The sequence below is a fragment of the Aplysia californica genome, unplaced genomic scaffold (genome assembly GCF_000002075.1).
Source record: "Aplysia californica isolate F4 #8 unplaced genomic scaffold, AplCal3.0 scaffold01072, whole genome shotgun sequence".
NCBI lineage: Eukaryota > Metazoa > Mollusca > Gastropoda > Aplysiida > Aplysiidae > Aplysia > Aplysia californica.
In genome coordinates, this window is record NW_004798342.1 from 83,528 (window position 1) to 106,604 (window position 23,077).

A 23,077-nucleotide genomic window follows, 5' to 3' on the forward strand; every position below is an offset into this window, starting at 1 on the left:
GACATGGTAACCCGTGGAAAAAAAGACAACACACCGACTGCATTGAGACAACAACTTTGGTGTCCTTGTTTGGTTTAGTTTTAGTGAGAGTTTAGTGGCACTTGCAACAAGGTCAAATAAGTGTTGAAGATTTGAGGTGTTGTTACTAGAGAGTAACATACAAAAAAAAAATGGAGGAATGACAAGGAAGATAAATGTTTGACCAGAAAGAAGGGACAAACTGTACTGAAGTACCCACCCTCCACCCACTACTTTAACAAATACATGAATACCCCCACTGAGAACAAATTTTTAGATGGAAAATAGAAAAAAAATCTTTCATTTCCTCATTGTTAAACACATGCACACATAGACACACACACAAACACACTAATATTATATCAGAAAGGGGGTGGAGCTGTGGAAGCCAGTTCAGATAAATCAATAGGTACAGTTGAGTCCACATACACCATACACATTTAATCTGAAAACAGCTGTTAATCGAAAGAAAAGAAATTCATCGACTTTTATTTCTTCTATTTGAGCAACCTCTCGAAACCGAAAACCCAGCTAAACTGCAGACCGGCTGTCTCACATATTTCGATTTAAGCGGACCCCTCTGTACATTATGGAAACAAGGTTGAGAACGTGAAAGAGTATTCTTGAATTATCATTGTGAGTAAAGAAGCAACAATGGTACAGACAAATGATGACTGATTTGAACACAAAATGCCTACACATCAGCTCAACTCCAACATTGGCATATTAACCCTATCCATACGTCGTGTTTTACTATTGTATCCATACGACGTGGGGAACTCTGTGCCACCACTTTCCAAAGAGGAAATTTACTCGTTAATCCGATCTGTACGCTTTGCATAGCAGTCTGTCAAAATGATTTTTTGAGAAATACTCAAAGTTTCAAAGAGATCTTCGTAACAGAAGTACAGTGGAAACCTGATATAACAGGGATGGTGGGAGTAGAGAAAAAGTCCTGTTATATCCGATCCCTGTTAAATTAGAAATGCAAGGAAAGTAAGCATTTGAGGACTAATCCAGCTGTATTTATTCATGGGTAGTTTCCCTTGCCACAAGTACCCACGAACAGTGGTTTTGGCACCAACTTTCTCCTTGCCTACTTAAACCACATCAGAAGAGCTTGGTCCACAGCATCTGCATCGGGTAATCTCCTCTCTCATCTTCTTTCGATCCAGAGCAAACTTTCCATTGGAGTATGCTACCACTATCTTCTCTCTATCCTTGATAATGATGTGAATCGACCCTTGTGGAATGTCGAACTGACGCCAAATCTCTGCCAGTGGAGCTTGCTTTTTGTCAACAGCCTGGATTATTTTGTATATTTTGTCAATTGAACAGCATAATTTTCTCTTGCGCTTGACATCGTTGGTGGCCAAAATGAAAGAAGTAGGCTTAGATCTAGGCCGACCAGTCGCAAACAGAGTGCGTTAACTTCCGTTAAGCTTAGATCTACACATGTACTGTTGTTAGTGAGCAGTCACAGTGTGGTGTGGTGAGTGGTGCATGCGTGTGTGCTTTGAACTGCGGAACAAGCTCTGCACACGACCAGATTTGGCCATGCGGCAGGCCTGAGTATGACACATTACGTGTGCGTGTTGCTAGGTGTCAGGCTAGATCGAGGTCTGCAGCACACTGCACCCTTCTCTCGCTTCACCCGCTGCGGGTGCTTGCATTGGCATGGTTTGCGAGGGCTTGCTCCCTCACTGCGTTACTCTCTCTCTCTCACTTACTTTTTACACATTGGTAAGGAGCCTTCGTCCCTGCTATAACCGGTTGGGCTCTGATGAGGCCCTGCTATTGCCGATAACTTTTAATAGAGACAAAGAGTAGGAAAAAACGGGGATTAAAAAAATTCCTGTTATTACCGGATCCCTTTTATTACCGGTCCTGTTATATATGGTCTCCACTGTATTATAAAATGAGAAGAATACAACCCCGGGGGTACAAAATTACCCCAGGGCGTACGGAGAGGGTTAAGTCACCTCAGCCTACATTTTTATCATGAGCGTCCACAAAACTTGGGTCAGGGAAAGCCAGCTCAAATAATCCAGCTCCAGCAGCCTTCAAGCGCTCATTATACTCAAGACTCTGAAAGAAAAGATGGAACAAAGTGTATTGTGATAAAAAGGATGGACTTACGATGTCTCAAGGCCCAAGATCGGATAATTGTAGCATGTTAGAACAAATTGATTTAACTGCTCAATAAGATCAATAACTTCTCATTAAGCGCAGGTCTCCCTGCTGTCACTTCTTATGTTATCAAAGAAAGGGAAGATTTTGATCCTATCTTGGTCATGGGTTTTCCCTACCCCAATTCAGTCCTTATACAATTCACTTACCATCCTGCTCTTTTCCCTGACTCCACAGTACTAGAATTTTAGGCTGAAAATACTGAATCATTTTAAACTATTAAATTTCCGTAGTAGATCAGATAAAAATAATTATTGTTGACAAAATGACTTCTATTTCACAAATGAAAGGACTGAGCTAATTAAACATAAGTATGTGTAAAAAAAGGCCGTAAATGACTGATCCCTGGTTTACTCACTTCATAGTTTCCCTCTGGGACACCCTGGCATCCATAAAGAGTGCCGAACCAACAGGCGGCGATGACCCCAGTGCTGTCACTGTCACCCCCGTGAAGCATGGCCCTGACCAAGTAAAGAGGTTAATTAACACATTTTAACTCTTTGGGTGTTGGGGTTTAAATCAGTATAAAGTTACTACTACTACTACTACTACTACAATGACTGCTACTGCCGTTGCAACTGCTATCACTTATCATTATTATAAAATTAATTATAATGCTCTATGATTTCAATAGCACCTAAAATACAGTTCTAAGTGCTTTACAATACTTTCATCTCAACACAAAACACAAGTGAATGTGCTTGCAAGCACAAGCTCTTTGGCTTAACTCTAACACATAAGTAAGCAAACACTCATTGCATGAAAGCAAAAAGGATGATGATAAATTGTGGTTTCTTACTTTGACAAAACTCTGATCAAGAGTGTTCCACAAAAAAAAGCCCCCATCATATACAGATCAAATATGTCATAGATAACTTTATCAAATACCAAAATATCAGGAAACGCACGACGTTTTTAAAGATGTGTATTGGTGAAATGTTTACATCTGGATTGATATTATGCAATTATAAACAGGGGCAGGAATTTTTTTCTTTATCAAAATCAAAAACTCAAATTTCCAGTTCAATCTCTTCAAATATCTAAATATATCTGAAATGGATTTAACCTTATACATGAGTTATTCAGAAAGAAGAATATATGCCATATTTTAAAAGTGAATGAGTGAAAGATTTCTCATTATTATAATATTGGAAGTTTTCAAATTTACTCTTAAACTTTGTAATTAGTCAACGGTTAATACTGTCCATTCATTCTCAAGATGGACATAAGATTTATACAGTAAACAACATATTGTTCTGGAATTCATTCAGAAAAAGTAGAGGGTGTTGAAAGCAGTATAAACCATGATATAAAGATTCAACTGAAAGCGTTTACAGCAAGGTAGTACAGAGCACACCTTTCCATTTTTTGTGACTCTTGGTAACAATAACACTCATCATAAACAATTTAAACAAAACTTAAGTCTTTAAAAAGAAATCTTCGGAGGTTTCAATATGTTTTTTTACACTATACGTTCTTATTTTTCAAAATGAAATAAACTAATGAGTTAACACTCACCTATAACACAATTCATGCCAACTACTTCCAGCACCAAGCAGGGCATCATATCTGAAAAGGAACGTAAGATAATATGTTTTTTCAAAACATATACTGTTGCTGAAAGTGTTTAAAAGAAAACTCAACGAAAGTAAAGTTATGCTTCCATCAATTTACAGACCAAAGAGCATCTTAAAAGAGTAGAAAGAATAGTATTTTGCTGAAGGAAATGTAAGAATGGAATTAATATTAGGGAATTATAGCAGAAAAACCTCCTGATTTTTCTAAAACCCGCATACCAACAAAGATTCGAAGAAGCTTCTCTTTCAGATGTAAAAAAACGGAGATATATATCAATATTTTAAAAAATTAATGACAGTGCTACTGCACCATTTCTTGTTGGTGACAGTATAGAACTGAAATCTAACCAAACAGTTGGGTTTTTCCAAAATTTAAAATACTTTTTAGTCTCACATCCCCTTCAACTGATGGCTCAGACATCTTTACAATAACCTTAAAAGCCATGTCATCTACAGCATTTTAAAATTTAACTCAGTTGTCCTGAGTCCAAAACATTGAGAGTACTATATCGTCTTATCCTATGCTGTTTCTGTAGTCAACCAGGTAAAAATAGTTGTCGATAAAATTACTTCTGTAACAGAAATCAAAGGACAATTTAAAAATGTATGTATGTGTAAAAAAACTGTTAATGATTGATCTATTAGAGCAGCCAGTTAGGCCATCACAACTGTCAATCTTGTAATAATTATTCCTTTTTTTCTGAAAAGAAAGTGCCCATTTGCTGCTGAGTTATCTCAGAACAAAAGGGTAAAATTTTTGTCTCAAGGATACACCATTTTATCCTTCGCAGCTAGGAATGAATCCCTCCCTCTCTAATGATCACAAGTCTAACTCCACAACTGCTAGACCAGGACGCACTAGTCTGAATAAGAATCCTTGCTTAGAAATACTCCTCTGAGGGTATAGGCACGTAAATTGAACTGTTATTGAAATTGGGTAACTTGAATAGCACAGTCAAGTTGTTGACTGTGTTAAAGTATGAGAGCTGTTTGTCATTTACGATTTTAAAATTAACAAACATAATTCTTTTTATTTTGTCCATCCAACATCCGCTAAACAGTCTGGGAGAGTTAAGCAGTCCACTGCCCCACCCACAAGAGGGTGCAGCAACTCCTTCTCTGGTGAAATGATACTCGCTCTCTCATGGGTCTCAACTCAGAATTCTAAAAAAGGAGGAACTTTCCGGGTGATCGCCACAGAAGCCCATTTTCGCGAAACACCCATTATTATTATACTGTTGAACCCTAGAATGCTGAAATAAAAACCATCAATTTATCACAGCAATGTTATTTCACACCAATTTGAGAGTTTGGGAGATAATTTTAAGTAACAGTCACGTACCAAATATTTACAATCTTGATTACGTACAGAAAGTGGTGGCGCCTGGGGTCTTGTGTGACTTATTTACATTTTCCTTTCATCATATTCGCCTGTATAAACTATATAAAAATGAATCTGTCTTGAGCCTAGAACCAGAACATCAACTGTCATGATTCATATTATATATATGCCTATATAATAAATGTGAAAGACAAAAATTAATACTCAAACTCAAAGTAGAGTACACGTAGAATAGCCCAAGTAGACCTATTCAGTGTGAGAGGTGTAAGAACTGTGGGAGGGCAAGATGCAGTGATACTGAAAATCTGCGAATCTTGAACAGAAAGCTAAAATATAGAGATCTAATTTACTGTCAACAATCCAATGAAACGCGAACACTTAGACCCTTAAGTTCCATAACATGCTTACAAGTTATGACGGCTCCCGATTTCACACAAGGCCTGCAAAAACGCACACAGTTTGCAGAGAGCTGAAGTAGTAATCAAAATTCTATACTACATCATTTATTTCCAGTTTCAGTTTTTTTGTCCTCTGGTGTTGCGTCCAGCCCTCCCCCTATCCCTGAGTGCGTCTTTTAAAAGAAATCAATAATCTCCCCCCCTTACCTAAGTCCTGTACATTGTACAGGTACTTCATAGCGCTCAGAACGCGCGCAGGTTCATTGACCGGTCACAAAAGCGAGCCCAACAAGACGCGTGTATAACTTTCTTTTCTTTTTTTTTGTTGCCCCCACAAGTGACAGCACAGTGACAAATACCAGTCTTGATTTATTTTCATGGCGACACCACATCTGTAATGCCGAGCCTGCATGTTACAATAAATGTTGCGTTATCAGACAATTACTGACAAATTTCTGAGTGGTAACGAAAGCGAAAGTAGATCTTGATTTTCCAGTCAGTCGAGCCTTGGTGACACAATTCCGCTTGCCGCCAAAGCTGCCAGTTCGCGTGAAACGTACTCTCAGAGCCGAAGTAATATCACAATCGCAACCAGCAGAAATGAACTTAAAGACGTTATTGGATTTGGTTTTCAAATATTTTAAATCTTTTATGTATTTTCCCGGGTCTTGCCGATTTTTTTTTAAATTCTCGGGGCCTGGCAGTCACCCTGCTCCCAATAACTCTCTTTCTGAATGGCCCGCTGTCGCGGTAGCGGAGTTTAGCGGAGGGAATCGCGGTGGCGGAAATCCGCTAAATAGCGGACTATTGAGACCCATGTCTCTTAAGAAATTCTCTTTGTCATAGCCTAGGGCTGCACCTTTTTTTCACACATATTTTGTTTCCTGTTCAGCAATCTTTCCTATGAAAAGGTCTACTAAGTGTGTGCCCGGTCAAAAAGAAATCAGACTCTGGAACCACATAAGCTCATTGTTGGCCAACCTTCCAAATAAGCCATCTGTGTCTAGTACGGCTTTAAACTCATACAAATAAGACAACAAAACCATCAAACAGGGTTGCACTATAACACAGAACAGAGGGGAAAGAAAGAGAAATACTCACGCAATCATGGGAGCGTCATGACCCATTGAGCCACCCCAGCCTCCCACGCTGACACTTTTCACAAACTTGTCTCTCTCCTCAAAATCGAATTTCTCTGGAAAAATGGGTTCTGACTGTCCATCGGTTATTTGCCGCAGCTTCAAATAGTCCGTCCATGCCTTTTCAAAATGACCCCTGTATAGAATAAAGAGCATTTGTTTCTGAAGACATCATCAACATGATATAAACAAACGAGCAGAAACAAAAACAAGAACCCACAATGGAATTAATTAATTTATTGAAACTGTTTATTCTTGGTTTTATTCTTTTCTTCTCTAGTGCGTGTACAGTAAATCTTTAACTATGCTATTTTCTATAAAGGTCATCAATCTTTTCCAAGGAATATATTATCAAATTATATTCTTACCTTTGAACTAGTTTCTCTTTTTTTCAAAGTATGAGAATACTAATACAGATCTATCTCCAGCTAGAAATTTAGCATTGCCATACCTGCCATAGTGACTGACAGTATTATAGCTTACCAATTTATAACTCCTTCTTTCTTTTCTTCCTCCTTATTTATTTACTTAAATTTTCAACCCTTCTACGATGTGATCCTCAAAAACATGCGTGATGGAGTACTTTGCAACCTTCCGTCATACCCAGCAGTCAACTCATTCTTACTTTATTACAAAGAAACAACGAGCTAACAAGTTTCTCACCATGCTTGCTCATTCTCCAATACACAATGGCCACTTGACCTTACACAAGCTAAAGCCTTAGGTAACGCCTCCATCAAACCATGACCCCAGCTGAGCACAGGTCGACCTGAGATTAAGAAACAAGATAAAAGTCAACACTTTTCTTTTCATTTCATTCTCATTTAAAAGTAGTGAAGATGCATTAAACTAAAGGACCAATGGACTTGAGCACATACCTCTATGCATAACTACTACTTTATCCTACTGCACACTTTAAAAGGAAAATATTCTCATATGTGGATGCATTGGTCATCATCTTATATTGACTGACAAACCATTACATTACATATCAACACAAGTGAAACTACAAATTTGGAATTCCCCTGGGTGAATGCCATATATGACAATGTATTCATCTCTAGCAATAGAAAAACAGAAGCTCAGGTGTACAGGTCCTGTGGGCTCAGGTGGGCAGGGTTCCAAGAGTTAAGATGGCGGCCACAGAGATGTTTTCTCCACAACAGCAGTCACCAAATAACAGCCTCCGGGCTCGATCTGACCCACATGGACATTTTGTCTGGTCCATCACCATGCCACCGTACATTAAAAATAAAACTAGATTGCGTGCTTGTACCATGCTCAGTACTTGGTCAACAGAATCATTTAACCCATTCTTGAATTGGGTAGAGACTTTAGCTCAGGATAGACATACATGGAGAGTTCTTGTTGGTGAACTATACATAGGCATGGGGTGAGAAAGACTGATGATGATGATGATTTTTGTTTTAGTAGAGGTTTTACGGTTCTCGCAACTGCGTAAGGTCATATGAGCGCCAAGGGGTGGATGTCAACAGAGAAGTCCTTTCAGGGAATCAGACTTACTCTGCTCACCTCTCTAACTTCAACAGCACAAAGTCTGCTTGGACTATCAAGGCACCCCGGAAATAGTGGGTCACGAGAGTGTGACAAACATACAAAAGAAGTAGAGGAAAATACGATAGTAAGGATTAGGAAAGAAAAAGCAGCGGTTCCCGATTGTAGATCAGGCACAGTTATGAGCATGACATTGATGAATCAGCCCATTTGCAATTCTACTGTGCATGAACAAGAAATGTCCCCCCTTTGGGATTGGCCTAAAGACACTTCAGTCAGTGGCACAGCCCCAGAGGATATGATAATGATGATGATGATGATGATGATGATGATGATGATGATGATGATGCAACCATGACGATGACGATGAAGATGATGATGATTGAACTCTGCAGTGCAATTAAAACATGCTCTTATAGACTTGAAAAACTTCTAGCTAATGTATCACACTCTTGCTTTGCTTCAGTATAAGAAAAAATCTTCCTTTTGACATATTTCATACCACAAACTGAAATCCCTCATGTGTCCCCAGTTGCCTGGGCATGGGAATTCCAAATTTTAAATTTCAGTTCTAATAATATGTACCGATGATGACCAATGCATCCGCATAGGAGAATATTTTCCTTTTAAGTGAAATATAAGATATAAAAATTAAGATTACATGATATATGAGGCTTCTGCTATAGTCAAAATGATAAAAGTTGTTGTATTTGGACTTTTGATCAATATCTTGTGTCTTAATTTTTTGTTGCATTTTAAAGTGTGTGATTTGATCAATACCACCAATGCTCAAGATTTTCTCTGCTATCCGGACAATTCTGAAATAAGTTTGGAGACCCCTGCTTTTAAAAAGAAATGTGAACCCTTATCCATATGGGTCCAACATCACAATAACAATAGTGGTGTCTCTCAAAAACAGGTCTACTTCTAATGTAAAACTTTACATAATTTTACTATTGAAAGGTCTAGTCAACTCGTGAATGGTTTTGACCAGGATGCAACCTTCAGAATCACTGTAGAGCAGTCTTTGGAACGGAACATCCCTTTGCTGGTCAATTTAATAGACTATGAGAAAGTGTTCAAGAGTGTTGCCTGCAAAACTCTATGGAAAGTACTGCAATATAGAACATCATCGGAGATAGAGATATGTCACCTGTCAGCTGGCCCCTCTTCGCATAATGTTATTTACGCGAGATCGGTGACGCAGTGCCTCGAAACGGCTTCATGCCATACATTTCATAGTCTGTTCCTCTCAAAGTCACTTCCCCTTATTATTTCGTATAGTTAATACCGGGGACAGAGGGAGGAGGGAGGAGCGAGGAGTCATATCAGTTAATACGTCGGAAGTAGTGGTATGTGGTGAAGTTGATCAATAAATGGGCGCATATTTAAGTTAATAAATTCATAAAATTTATGCTCCAAGGAAGGAAGAAGAAGAAGAATGAGAAGAAGAAGAAGAAGAAGAAGAAGAAGAAGAAGAAGAAGAAGAAGAAGAAGAAGAAGAAGAAGAAGAAGAAGAAGAACAAGAACAAGAAGAAATGACGAAGAAAAGGAGTGGAAGTAGAAGAATAGAAAAGATTTGGCGCATTGAGTGCACTAATGCAATGAGATGCGGGCCAGGAATAAGGAGAGGGGACGTGACTAAGACAGGCTAATAATTATACTGACCGAGAGGAAACATACAGTACGATATGTTTTGAATTTTTCATCATAATCTTGACTAGAATTACTAGAATGTTTTGACTCCATCTTTCATGTGTGGATGTGCGTATGACGCGATGGTAAAGAAAGAGAAATGGTGTCAAAAAACCCATTCAGACCAACCCCCTTGCTTAATTTACTAGGAAAGCAATAAAGTGATTCCTCGGTTGTGAGGAACAGACTATTTATTGTACGGTGAGAAACTTTCACCGGATGCCTGACCCCAATCTCGCCTGAATCGAGGAGTGAAGCGTCTCTATTTTTTTGTCTCTGATATCATTGAACCTGGTGAGGTTGATTTAGAATTACTATAAATGCAGTCTCATTCATGACGGGCAGTTCACTAAAAGCTCCAAGATGCAGACTGGAGTAAAAAAAGGGATGTTCGCAGTCACCATTCCTTTTCCTACTCACCATAGACTGGGTAATGAAATCAACAACAAAGACAAAAAGACAGGGAATACAGTGGAGACCTTGGTCTCAGTTTGAGGATCTAGACTTTACTGACAACCTGGCATTGCTATCTCACAGTCACCATCACATGAAGAGAAAGACAAAGGATTGAGGATCTCATAAGGTTCTCGCAAAGCTCAGACCTGAAAGTGCAGCGGCCAACTTTGAAAAAAGTTTGGAGAACCCTGCTTTAGATAGACGTAGTGTTAACTCTGATCCATGTAGGTGCAACATAACTATAACAATAATGGTTTCTGTCAATTCTCCCCCCCCCCCCCCCCCTTATTTTTTCCACCCCCCAAAAAAACAACAAAAAACAAAAAAACACCCATTGTACACCTGGGGAAATGCACAGTCGGTGCCTTATGATTGGTGGAAAAAATCCAATCAAAGTCCATAAATGAACTGAATTTCTTTGTGGATGTATATAAAGATGAGGAAATTTCTACTTCTATTTTTCGCTTTAGATGCATCATCCATCATGCAATCTTCACGGAAAATCATCTTCCCTTTTTCGGATCCAAAAAAACTTGTCCTTGGGTTGAATAAAAAACAACAGGTATGAGAAACTTGAAAAAGAATTGAATACTTTTGATTTTGATAGAATTGCATTTTAAGTTTAAGTTTTAACTCACTAATTAACAATATACCATCACAGGCAAAGAGACAATAAGCATCTCCCTCTGTCAATTTTGATTTAAAAAGAATGTATACCATCAGTGCTAAGCTTAGACTTCAAAAACAGATATACCACTAACTCTTTGATTCTGGATTGCCACTTAAGTGGCGTTTTTTATTCCGGGTTTATGTGGATTGCTAATTAAGTAGCATTTTGGGAGTACAGTTTTCGTCAATCCCAAGACTTACACGTCGTCTTGTGCTACATTTGCTACCTATTTTCACACATATTGTGATTCTCTGACCAACTACAAATAGTTTAAATGCTTACGAAAATAAATCAATCAATATTTGACTGAATTACAGCTGTTACAAGGTAACACCCGTCACCACCTCAAATTGGGTGCGTGAAATTGTGGAATCCTTTGCGTACTGAAAGAGTAAAGGCAAAACTTTACATTATGGTACTATTGAGAGAGCCCTGTTAAATTATAAACATGTTTACCTTGCACAGCATAGGATGTAAACAAAGCTGATGCAAGACTACCCAGGAAGCCAATTGGGTGATGATGAGTCATACGGCCAGCCTCTATGCTGACAGCTATCAGCTGGTCCAACTGTTCTGGCCTGGAAAATACAAACAATATAAACAATAAATATATATATAATATCATTCCCCTTATTCTCCATCATAACAGCTGTTAAATATTACTTACAGGTGAGAGAATTTATATGAAACAATCAGGTGGACCTTCACAAACGTAAATTAAATCTTAAGAAAAAATTGTACCACAAGCATTAAGTACATTATTTTGGTTGCCACAAGCAAATATATTTCTTATTGGAATACTATAATACATGTACATGTTAAAAGTTGAAATTATTTCCATTATGAGACCAGTCTTTGTATTTTTAGTTTTAGTAGAGGTTTTACAGCTCTCCCAACTGCATAAGGTCATATGAGCGCCAGAAGATTAAAGTTGTTACAAGAGAGTAACAAACATATAAAAGAAGAAGGGGAGATAAGGACGATAGATGTTTCATAGGAAAGAAGGAGCAAACCACACCAGAGCACCCACCAACCACCAACTTGTATGAAGCTTTTCCTTGACTTTCAAAAAGACCCCCCACCCCCTTCTCCAAACTGTCTAAGACAGCCATCATTGTCTAGGAAAAAAGTGGCCATCTTAGACACGTGGCCGTCTTACACAGTGTAATTTTTTTGTTTGTTTTGGTAAGTGTTTTACGGTGTTCACAACTGCATAAGGTCATATGAGCGCGCGGGACACATTTAACATTTTCAACACAGTGTCATTATAACATAAAAAATATGCAAGGAAACAAATAGGAAATGGCTGTTCGTAGAGGTGACTGCCTTATACGGGTGACTGTTAGGGCATGTTTAACTATACCTTACTTCATTGTGTTGTGTTGGTCCTGTGAATAAAGGAAAGAGCATGACAGAATCATTTTTAAAAACTGTGATTGGAAAATGTGATGTGTTTTGGCCGAATACTGTTGTAACAATTATGAAAAGATCACGGAGAAATACGTATATTCATAAAAAAGACATTTTACCTTGGGTATCGAAGACCAATGCACATAGATCTCATGGCACCACCACATCCACCACCCCTTAAAGAAAAAGAAAAGCAAAAACAATTTCCATAAAGATCACTTCACATGCACAAGACATTGAAAGGTTCACAAATATGTATCTAAATCTTGAGCTCTTGAATGAAACATAACCTTATTATCATCGGTGGAATTCACAGAACAATTTACTTTTTTCCAAAATTTCATCCTCAGAGGACTAAATATCAGGACAATGTCAACAAGAATAGATGATAGAGAAAGGTTTTAAGAGGGCCAAAAAAATTACTGCAAACAAATATTATTAATTCTTTAACAATATGCAACTCATATGGCCAAATCATCTCATTCAATATAAAGACATTGCATACCATACATAGAAAAAGATAAAGAAGATGGTCAAAGTCAAAGATTTTAAGTACCAAGACCAAAGATTTTCTCTACTCTGAACTGGAGACATGACGTAGAGCGATTTATACAAAACACAGAAAGATCTCCATTTCTTGAAACTATATAAGTATAAGCAGTAATGCTTTGTCAGCTACTCCCATGGCTGACCCTCTGCATATTTGAGAAATGAAGCGTGTAAGGCAAGCTTTGAAGGACTGTAAGGGTATGAAATATCGATTTATTGTCATATTCACAAAATCTAACCATATCTTCAAGCTGCATAATATAAAAGTCCCACTCACAGAGTTTTAAACATGACACTGAAAATAAGTGATAATTCATGCTTTACATACTTTTTTCCTGAATACAACCGTCAACACAGTGCAATACTCACTTTGCGTTGAAGGGAATTTTGTAGCCATTTCGAACACCTGGTTTTAGCATGTTTGCACCACTAATGCATGTTCTTCCTGTAAATAAATAAAGTACAGAAAATATGTAAAAACCAGGATAACAATAGCAGAGTACAGCACATCGTCCTATCAAGAGAAGGTAACAACAAACTGATCTATACAACATCAACACTTTTCATTGTCACTGCCATCAGAGTGCACATGCCCACACGCGCGCACACACACACAGAGGCACACACACACATACAAACATATTTTAAGAAGTCCACATGATCTGCTCACTAATAAAAACATTTAGGAAGAGACTAATGTAGTTTCGAGGACATTTCCAAAGATATAAAAGTTTTGAATACTTTGCTCTTAGAGGGAAAATGAAAGCCAAATGAGGTAGAGGTAGAACCAAGCAACTTACAAAGAAAACCTGAACCGATTGGTAATAGGGAAAGACCTAGATAAAACAACTTTAGGGAATCCAAGCAAAGAAATGAATAACAAACCATGATCACCTATCTCTTTCAGATTTAACACTAGGCTTACTTGATGAAAATGATGACGACGATGATGATGATGATGATGATGATGATGATGATGATGATGATGATGATAGGCCTATATTATTCACACATGCACACACACACACACACACACACACACACACACACACACACACACACACACACACACACACACACACACACACACACACACACACACACACACACACACACACACACACACACACACACTAGCTTACCTGGAGCTCTGCCATTCATATCCTTCATGCATTCTTTGTAATATCTTGCAATTGTCAGAAAGATATTTTCTATATTACTTTCCTTGCTTGCTTCAACCAGAGCTGAGGGAGATTAAAAGACACATTTCTTTTTAAAAACTTTTGTACATGAAACAGCACATGAAGATTTACTATTGTCATGGAATGATTATAATGGTCTTTCTCTAAGAGCTTTAACATATATAACCATGAAAAATAACAACAAATCAACTGCAATGTAGTAATCAGTTACGATTATCCTTACATAGTAACGTACTGCGCACATTTATTCTCAGACAAATAGCAGCAGTTGAAACATTGTTACATTATGTCTATGTTTTCTTTGAAGATTAGATTCACTATTTACCTTACACAAATGTAATACCAAAGATTGCATACATACATATATAAAACACCTGGGTATTTATCTTTGTCGAGAGGGGGGGGGGGGGATATTATTACTCGGTTCCAACTAACTCGGTTTCAACGAAAACTCGGGTTTAAAGAAGAGTTCGATTCCCCGATTTTTTAATTAAAAAAAGAAATTTTAAAAATAACTCGGATTAACTAACACATAAATGAGTGAGCTTGGATTCAACGAAGTCGCTTTCAAGGTGAACGGCCTCCTTTCATACCAACCCAGGGGTTGTTATCATGCACCCATGTCTTAGCGTGTGTCGGGGTCGGATGGGCGGCCATCACTTGCGTGATGTGTGACTGTATGTGTCTGTGTCTGGGGGGGATGGTGGAGAGGGGTTTCAAATGGTGCGGGCGTGCAATGTCAGTTAAGATATAAACTCCAACAGTTATTTATTTCCCCAACTACTGATCAATAATAAAATAATAAGCTAATCTTGACATTGATCTACGTAATGAATTTCGCGCTGGACTGTGGAATCAAAAGCCGTCTTCAGACTCTACACAACAACATTACTTGTTTTGCAAACAATACGTTATAGATGATAGATGACACAGGCGTGCATTTGAACAAATCCACCCTTTTGCACAGTGAGTGCTTGGTAGAGTTCAGTGTATTTTCCTGGAATTTTCCAGCAATTCTTTCATATAAAAAAATCGAAATTGCCTCTCATTTGAAACCAAACTATTTTTTATTGAGAAAGTCGAATACATGACACATTACTTGCTCAGTGCCTATAATTATCTACACACAAACCTGCTCATATTTGCCATATATTGAACACTCAGATTCAATGAAATTGAAGGCCAGGCCTGACGACTTCGTTGAATCTGAGTTTCACTGATTATTAATATTATCATTATCATCAATGTTATCATTATTATTAGTATTATATTATTATACTACTTCTATTGCGTACTATTATTATTATTGCTATTTTTTCCCCAAAATTATTGTTACTATTATTATTGTTGTTATAACTAGGTCCAGTTTTGCATCAAATTCAAATGATACATTATGTAAGAGAAACACTCAAAATTTTTCGCGATGCACATATTAAATTTAAATAACAAAGAACAGCTCACCTTCAGCAGTGGCAAGATGCATGACTGTGTCATCGCTCACCATCCAGCCTGGCACTGAAAAATCGTGCAAAACACCTCTTTGTGGTCAGAATATAATGATCAAATCACTCTGCTTAGTATAAGACTCTGCCATACGCTGCTTGGAAAAGTGGCATACATGTATGCGCCTGGAGAAAGGTACCAAAAGTTGCCACAGACCATTTTGAGCTACAGGCTGATAATGACAAAAAAAAATCACTTTTTAAAATCAAAATGTGTTTCCACAAAAACATGATAGTTTTCCACCATTTTTTATTTTTAACAATGTATTTACGGCTTTTCATTGATTTGACTTCTAAATATTTTATTTTGAATTATTTTGAGGGTAGAGTATGAAAAAATATATACAGTAGTCTCCGCCTAAGATCCCGGTGCTTGGAAGCAAGGAAATGTGGGATCTTAGGCGATCCGGGATCTTAACCGATGAACCCAGGGAAGAATCTATGGTGACCCATGCTAAGGCTCACAATCGGTAAAGTGGTCTCCCTCCACTCTAAAATGAACTGAACGCTTGGTGGGTTTATGGCATATGGCGGGCAAAGAGTGGTTAACCTTGATGGCCTATCACGGTGCATAGTGGCATGAGGCATGCCATTTTCACTTATTATCCTATCATGAGTCTCAAGATCTACGCTTATCCAGTTGCCCCTCCCCCTTGCCTGTAAAAAATTTATAGCATTCCATCTCTGGCCGAATCTCCCCCCCCCCCCCCAAACCGCCTTTGTCGTTACACACCATTACGTTGTGAACACACCAATTAAAATTCAGTCTGTCTCGCAAATTCGGGAGAAGAAACAACTTTGCAATGCATGGTCAGGGAAGAGTTCACAGTTCAATGTGATCCCACCTGGAGCTAACGTGTAGGCCCTACCCACCCAGCGAGTGATGTAAGTTTAGGGGGAGAGCTCAGGTGTGAGTGCGATGTTCGGGGAAAACAAACGTGTCGGTCACTTCACACCCCGGTGTGATCCCGTCTGGGGCAAACATTGTATCGCTTCATCGAGTTTTACAACCCGTATGTGATCACATTCACGATAATGGCTGATCTTTGACGCGACGGACTGTTTATTGATCTCAACTTTTCACTCTTGGTTGATCGGCTGTCCCGCCCGGGTTTTTGTTCTGCAAATTATGATCTGAAATGCGGGATCTTAGCCGAATGTAGACCTTCAGAGTGATTCAGAGCGGGATCTTAAGGGTGACTTTTGTATAGTAAAAATTCTGTTTTCTTAAAACAGCGGGATCTTAAGCGAACCGGGATCGTAAGCGGTGGGATCTTAGGCGGAGACTACTGTATATATATAATGAAAACTGCTTTAAAAAGGTGTTAAAATCTATTCTTGAAGTATGTTTTCTCTTCCTTGTTATGTTTTAACATTGAATTCTAATTTCGATATTGATGTCAATTGAATGGCAAATCGGAAAAGAATTTTTCATGAATAAATAAATTTAAAAGAATTTTTTTTTTTCAAGTTTGTACGTGTTCTCAAGTTTGTTAAACTTAAAAGCTCATTTTCTCAAAATTATATCTTTATCCTACCTTGCAATATGTGCAATATCTCTAAAACTACTTAAGAGATATCTCAAAAATTAAAAAAAGCCCTGTGTTCTGCGTTGAATTTCCTATATAATTAGGTTATAGAACCCTTCACTCAAAATGTTCAAAATCAGACTTTTGGTACTTTTCTTTGGGCACATACATCATGTACGAGTATGATGTTACGGAGTCTTACACAGAGCAGTTGCTATGTACCTTTTGTAAGTCGTTCTTTTATTATAAAATATAGCTTACTAGTGCTATAGTTTCCATATTGTGCAATTTTGCTAGAGAACATATATATATATATATATAAAACTGTAATAATCACAAATCTTTTCAAGTGAACACATATTTTATATTCCCCCTTATAAAATTACTAGTCAAATTTGTCAACAATAAATGTTGAGGAGAAAAGTGGTTGTCTTAGACAGGTGGACATCTATATAACACAGTGTTTTTATAACAGAGTGGCCATTTGTGCAAGAGATTTGTCTTATATAGGTAGCTTTTAGAGCAGGTTCAACTGTATACTGTTGTTCTCTATTTCACCTCTGAAGTAGCCTCTATACTTGCAAATAGTCAAAGTGTCCAGCATTTCTCTCATCCAAACTTCATGCTGTTCTACTAAAAGTAGGCTACAAAGATGAATAAGTAGATATAAAAACATCAAACTATAAAAAAACAAACAACAACAGTCAATATAAGATCCACATGAAACTTACATTTGACTTTAATGTCCTCCAGTCCACCCAAGGACTGTAACTCATCAAAGATTGCTCTGCCTCTGTAACAAAACTCCCAGCTTCCATTTCTGAAGCCAATAGCATCTCCAGCTCCGCTAAGAACCATTGCTGCGACATATCGACCTTTCAGGTTTGGTGAATCCATCATCTGTCAAAAAAAGTATGTCACTAAGAGAGAATTCATAGATTTAATCACAGGATCAGTTGCCTCAGAGGCCAGTAAACTATTTGATACTGTGCATAGGGCCTACTATTATTTTTATATATGTACCGTGTGTGTGTATATATAGGCAGCGTAGTGAAATCAGGCACTTTTCAAAATAACAAATTCGGAGAAACAGGCATTTTTCTGCCAGTTAATTTTTTATCCAATTTTTATTTTTTGGCTTAACCTCTTTTACATCAATATAAAAACACATTTCCATGTGAATTTTACGGAAAATCATTGTCATTGATTAAAGTCTTAAATATGTGCCATATTTTTCAGTCTTCAAATACTCTTTAGCTATAATCATGGAGCTACAAAACTTTAGCGGCTATTTTCTTGCTACTTTCTTCAGTCGCAAACGTCTTGAGTTCTATTAAATTCAAGATCATGAATATTTCTTTCATTGGAAGCAAGGCAAATGAAAGCTTTTAGATGATACCAATAATAACTCCACATGTACAAAAATTGACGAGCGCCTGATTCCACCGCGTCATGACACACATATGTATATATATAGATCTATATATATTATATAATACTATAAAAGAACTTTTTAATGTTCTCAAAGTGTTAATTATAAATAATAGATCTATCAACTGAGAAGTGAGAAGCCTAAGGCAGGCTTGTTGTTTTAAATCTCGTATCGTCTCTATCTATTGCAGCACTAATGCCTCTTTATACTGCAGAGAGATGAAATTAAACACCGTAGGAGACACACATACCGGTGGAACGCCACAGTATACTAGACGACGAGAGATACATGTAGATCTATGTACACTAAACTTTACGCCCAAAATTGCTTTAACCCAAACGACCCGGGGTGCACTCAATCTCCGAAACATTGTTATTGTCACGGTCTTTGGGCTAGCCTACAAAAGAAAACACCGGTTCGGAATTATAGTAACAGACACATTCATTATACATATCGTTGTCACCAAAGATTCTCTAGCCTGCTACAGATGTTTTAGTTGCCCTATCTCGCGTCCGCGCGAGACTTGGGCGCTTCCTTGTGTTAGCGCGTGACGGCCCGTGATGCGAGTGTGAACAAACGGTCCAGCGTAGAGTAGAGAATGCACAGTAGTGTACCTGATCAAATTACTTATCAAACTCAAACAATTCCGTATGTAATCAAATAGTCTTGACATGTATAGGTCCTATTACCTCTGTAGGCTACTTAAAAAAACCCAGATATACAATTTTTCTCCAACAGAACAGAGTATCATAAAGGAACAAGACAGCACTATGAAGCCGAACTTGAATTGGAGAACACATTCGAACTCGCACTGTGTATTTCCTTGTTCTTCAGGGCCCCAAGTAGGCCTAGAGTAAGAAATTGATTGTGAAACCCCGAAACTATTTTTAGATACTCAGTCAAAATATCTATGAATAGATCGTCATATAAGGGGGTAGCTCCGTCCATTGCACGGATCCTCCGGGATGTTTTGGAGATTAGTAACCGTAGCCTGTCAGTTCCCCAAAATATCACGGCTGAACAGCGAAGTGCAGAGCTATAGCAGAGAGGGTTTACAGTAGTATTACTGTAAACTCTCTGGCTATAGGTACGAATTCAATCAGAGAAAGGACGTCTGTTACTAAATTATGGTTTGGTTGCTCAACATCTGGCCCTCGATCCAAATCCAACACGACTTCCTATTTGCCCAGTATTAAGTCTTCAAAGAGAGTCACTCAAAACCAAACGAATGGCTGTAAGAGAAGAGCAGGGCACTTTAATTTACTTTAAAAAGAAACCTCCTTTTCAACACGAAATGACCAAGAAGAGAGAGCGAGCGCATGGTAAATGTAATAATAATAATAATAATAATAATAGATCACACAATTAACTGCGTTGACTAAACTAACACTTGGCCGTTGTCGTTGCTTTGGTCTGAACTCATATTGAGGGATTACGAGATTTGTAGGTACATTAATTTGGTCGATCGGCCGTTTTCGTTAGCCAAGAACGACTGTCGCTCATCCGAGTGTTTGGGTGCCCATTGGGAGATCGGGTCGGATCGAGTCAGAGATGAGGTGGGAAGAGGGCGTTGGCGATGGATTGGACACACTTTCAGGAAGTCAAGCAGCTGCATAACAAGGAACGTGTTAAATTGGAACCCGCAGGGTAAAATATCAATTTTTGTTTGGAACCTGGAGAAGAGTCACGGAAATGGATGTACCGTACAGAAAAGTGAGAAGACATGGAGTGACATCAAGTGACTAGGATAAGGAAAGGTGGAAATAAGTGTTTGTTCGTGGCCTATAAGTTGATCCAGGGTGAGAACTGCAATAATGATGATAGGCTGGAGGCTTGTGACTCTCTCGATTTGTTTTTTTTCTTCTGTTGTATTGATCTTTCTTTTATTTTGTACTTGTTTTCATTTGTCTTTTTTTGTCTTTAATCTTCAACTACAACGACACTACGAACAAAGCTAAGAATTTTCAACTCAAATGTGAAGTCAGTCTTGTTGTATGGATGTGAGACGTGGAACACATCCCATACGGCATAAAGAGGATCTAGGTTTTCTTGAACAAGTGTCTGAGGAGGCTGCTGAGGATCAAATGGACAAACAGGATCACCAACGAGGAAGTATTAAGAAGAACCAGACAGAGCCCGGTCAGAGATGAGGTGGGAAGAAGACGTTGGCGATGGATTGGACACACTCTCAGGAAGTCAAGCAGCTGCATAACAAGAAAAGTGTTAGATTGGAACCCACAAGGTAAAAGATCAAGGGGAAGACCTTGTGGAACCCGGAGAAGAGTCACAGAAATGGATGTACAGAAAAGTGGGAAGACGTGGAGGGACATCAACCGACTAGCCCAGGATAGGGAAAGGTGGAGAGTGTTTGTTCGTGGCCTATATCCTGGCCCAGGGTGAGAAAGGCAATGATGACAACGACGTCCTCTTTTTCTGATGTTGTTAATTATGATTTTCAGTAATATTTTATCTTACTGATTCGTGCTATTCAGAAGCATTTTAATATAGGCGAGTCCCCATAAAAAACCGGTCTTAATTTTTTTTCAAAGCACACAAAGATGTGTTGTTCGATGTGGCATCTCACCACATGGCACCAACATACCAACATAAGTGCATAAGGTCATATGAGCGGCAGAAGATTACAGGTGCTACAAGAGAGTTACAAACATAAAAATGAAGAAGGGGAGATAAGGACGATAGATGCTTGACATGAAAGAAGAAGCAAACCACATCAGAGAACCCGCCAACCACCCACAAAAATTCTTTAAATAACTATTTATTAAAAAATAATAATTAAAGGTAGCTTACTTCCTACGATAATGACAGACCAGACGTATCTTATATTTGCAATGTCTACTAACTGCCGCTTTGGAAACTTTACTTTAATGAAAAATAGGATCTTAAATGTGAGTGTCTGTCACCACTTGGCATGATAGAGGGATGAATTATAATACATGTATTATAACGATAGTATATTTGATATCATGATAAGAATTCTATTTCACGTCATTTTAAGAGCACAGACAGTACAGAAGATGGTGGGATCATGGGTAGAGACTAGAGACTATTTTGTCAGACTCCCTGCTCTATAACTTTATAAAATAATCGAGACAAAACATGAAGTCAGTAGGCCAGCTGCCCTTACACGCTACATACATTGTATGCCTCTACAAATCCTAAATACATCACAACAACAATTAATTGCGCGCGCGCACGCACATACATGCACGCACACATATACACACACATACATACACACACATTCACACACACACACCCACCCCCCCCCCCCTCACACACAGACACACACACACACACACACACACACACACACACAGACACACACACACACACACACACACACACACACACACACACACACACACACACACACACACATCCCACTATCAAACTCCCTTATCTTTACGCTTTTTTAAAGAATGAAACGAAAATTTTTGTTTTTTGTTTTTTGTAAAGTGTTTTACGGCGCTCGCAACTGCATAGGTCATATGAGCGCGCGGGACACACCTAATATTTTCAGTTGGTAGTGAATTTTGAATTTTGCCCGGGTGGCGGCCGAAGCCTACTCTTATCGATTTTAGACCACCAAGGGATCTTTAACGTGCGCAACTTGCACACGGGCCCTCCGATATTTTTCGCCCTTGTCCGAGAAGGCTAGGAGTAGATCTTTCCTACCAGAAGATCAGGGGTGTGGCAGACAGACAGCAGTAAGGAGGAGCCAAGGAGTAGCAGTAGAAAGGCTGCAGAAAGAGTCAGGAGCCCAGAGGAGGGGGCAAAGGAGGTGAGGGGGTGGGGGCAGAAAGTGAAAATAAAGCAGACAACAGAACATTGCTAGAGAGCAGGAAAGGAGGTGAAAGGAGGCAATTTTAGAGGGGAAAATTTTTCGGTCGCTACCCGGATTCGAACCCGGGACCTTTGAATGAGAGGCCAACACCTTAACCTCTAAGCCACGAGAGCCCCCATGAAACGAAAAAGAAAGAAAAAAACAACAAATATTGTACAAGTACAAGTGATCTGATAAGTACCAGGTGTTAAAAAAGAAGAGGCAACATCAACTTGGTCATTGCAACATCAACTTTAATTTTTTAAAAACTTCATTCATGATAAGATTTAATTAACCAAGGGGATGCCTTAATCAATATTATGAAGAAAATTAACCTTCATGTTCGAGAAACTACGGTACCTAACAATCTTTAAGAATGTCTGGCAAAATAAATTAGTTCTTTATTGTACAAATACGCATTACGGCTGATTTTTAAGAAGTTGTAAAGTTTGCATTCTACTTAACTTTAGTTGAAAATTTAAAAAAATTGATATTTCTCGAACACGAAGTTTGATTTTCTTCCTATTGGCACATATCTGACATCCCCTTGCTTGCATTTTTCTTGTTCTAAATTGATGGGAAGATTACCCTTTAGATTAGTCTTTTTTT

General features: G+C 38.3%; 1 protein-coding gene across 5 annotated transcripts; it reads right to left on the bottom strand.

Moving 5' to 3' along the window:
* Positions 1-1,863: 1,863 nt before the first annotated feature.
* On the bottom strand, positions 1,864-19,500 carry LOC101856622 (protein ADP-ribosylarginine hydrolase). 5 transcript variants are annotated; one of them, XM_035973229.1, is made up of 12 exons: positions 19,407-19,500; positions 17,924-18,092; positions 15,623-15,676; positions 14,102-14,203; positions 13,329-13,404; positions 12,530-12,586; positions 11,457-11,578; positions 7,328-7,433; positions 6,627-6,800; positions 3,727-3,777; positions 2,567-2,669; positions 1,864-2,106 (listed from the first exon to the last, which is right to left on the bottom strand). In XM_035973229.1, exons 1-12 carry the CDS (start codon positions 19,422-19,424, stop codon positions 2,002-2,004), a joined length of 1,137 nt encoding a protein of 378 aa, XP_035829122.1. In that variant the 5' UTR covers positions 19,425-19,500; the 3' UTR covers positions 1,864-2,001. The 5 variants fall into 5 exon arrangements, with proteins under 5 accessions (XP_035829122.1, XP_035829124.1, XP_005111588.1 ...); XM_035973231.1 differs by having other exon boundaries at positions 19,437-19,488; XM_005111531.3 differs by having other exon boundaries at positions 19,314-19,484.
* Between the last annotated feature and the right edge of the window lie 3,577 nt (positions 19,501-23,077).

Excerpts from the sequence above, each read along its gene's own strand:
- LOC101856622 (XM_005111530.3), bottom strand. The coding sequence starts at position 18,994 with ATGTTTCGGAGATTGAGTGCACCCCGGGTCGTTTGGGTTAAAGCAATT. Across the intron at positions 18,093-18,874 it reads TATACTGTGGCGTTCCACCG|ATGATGGATTCACCAAACCT; the intron begins GTATGTGTGTCT and ends TTTTTTTGACAG. Across the intron at positions 7,434-11,456 it reads TACATCCTATGCTGTGCAAG|GTCGACCTGTGCTCAGCTGG; the intron begins GTAAACATGTTT and ends TCTTAATCTCAG.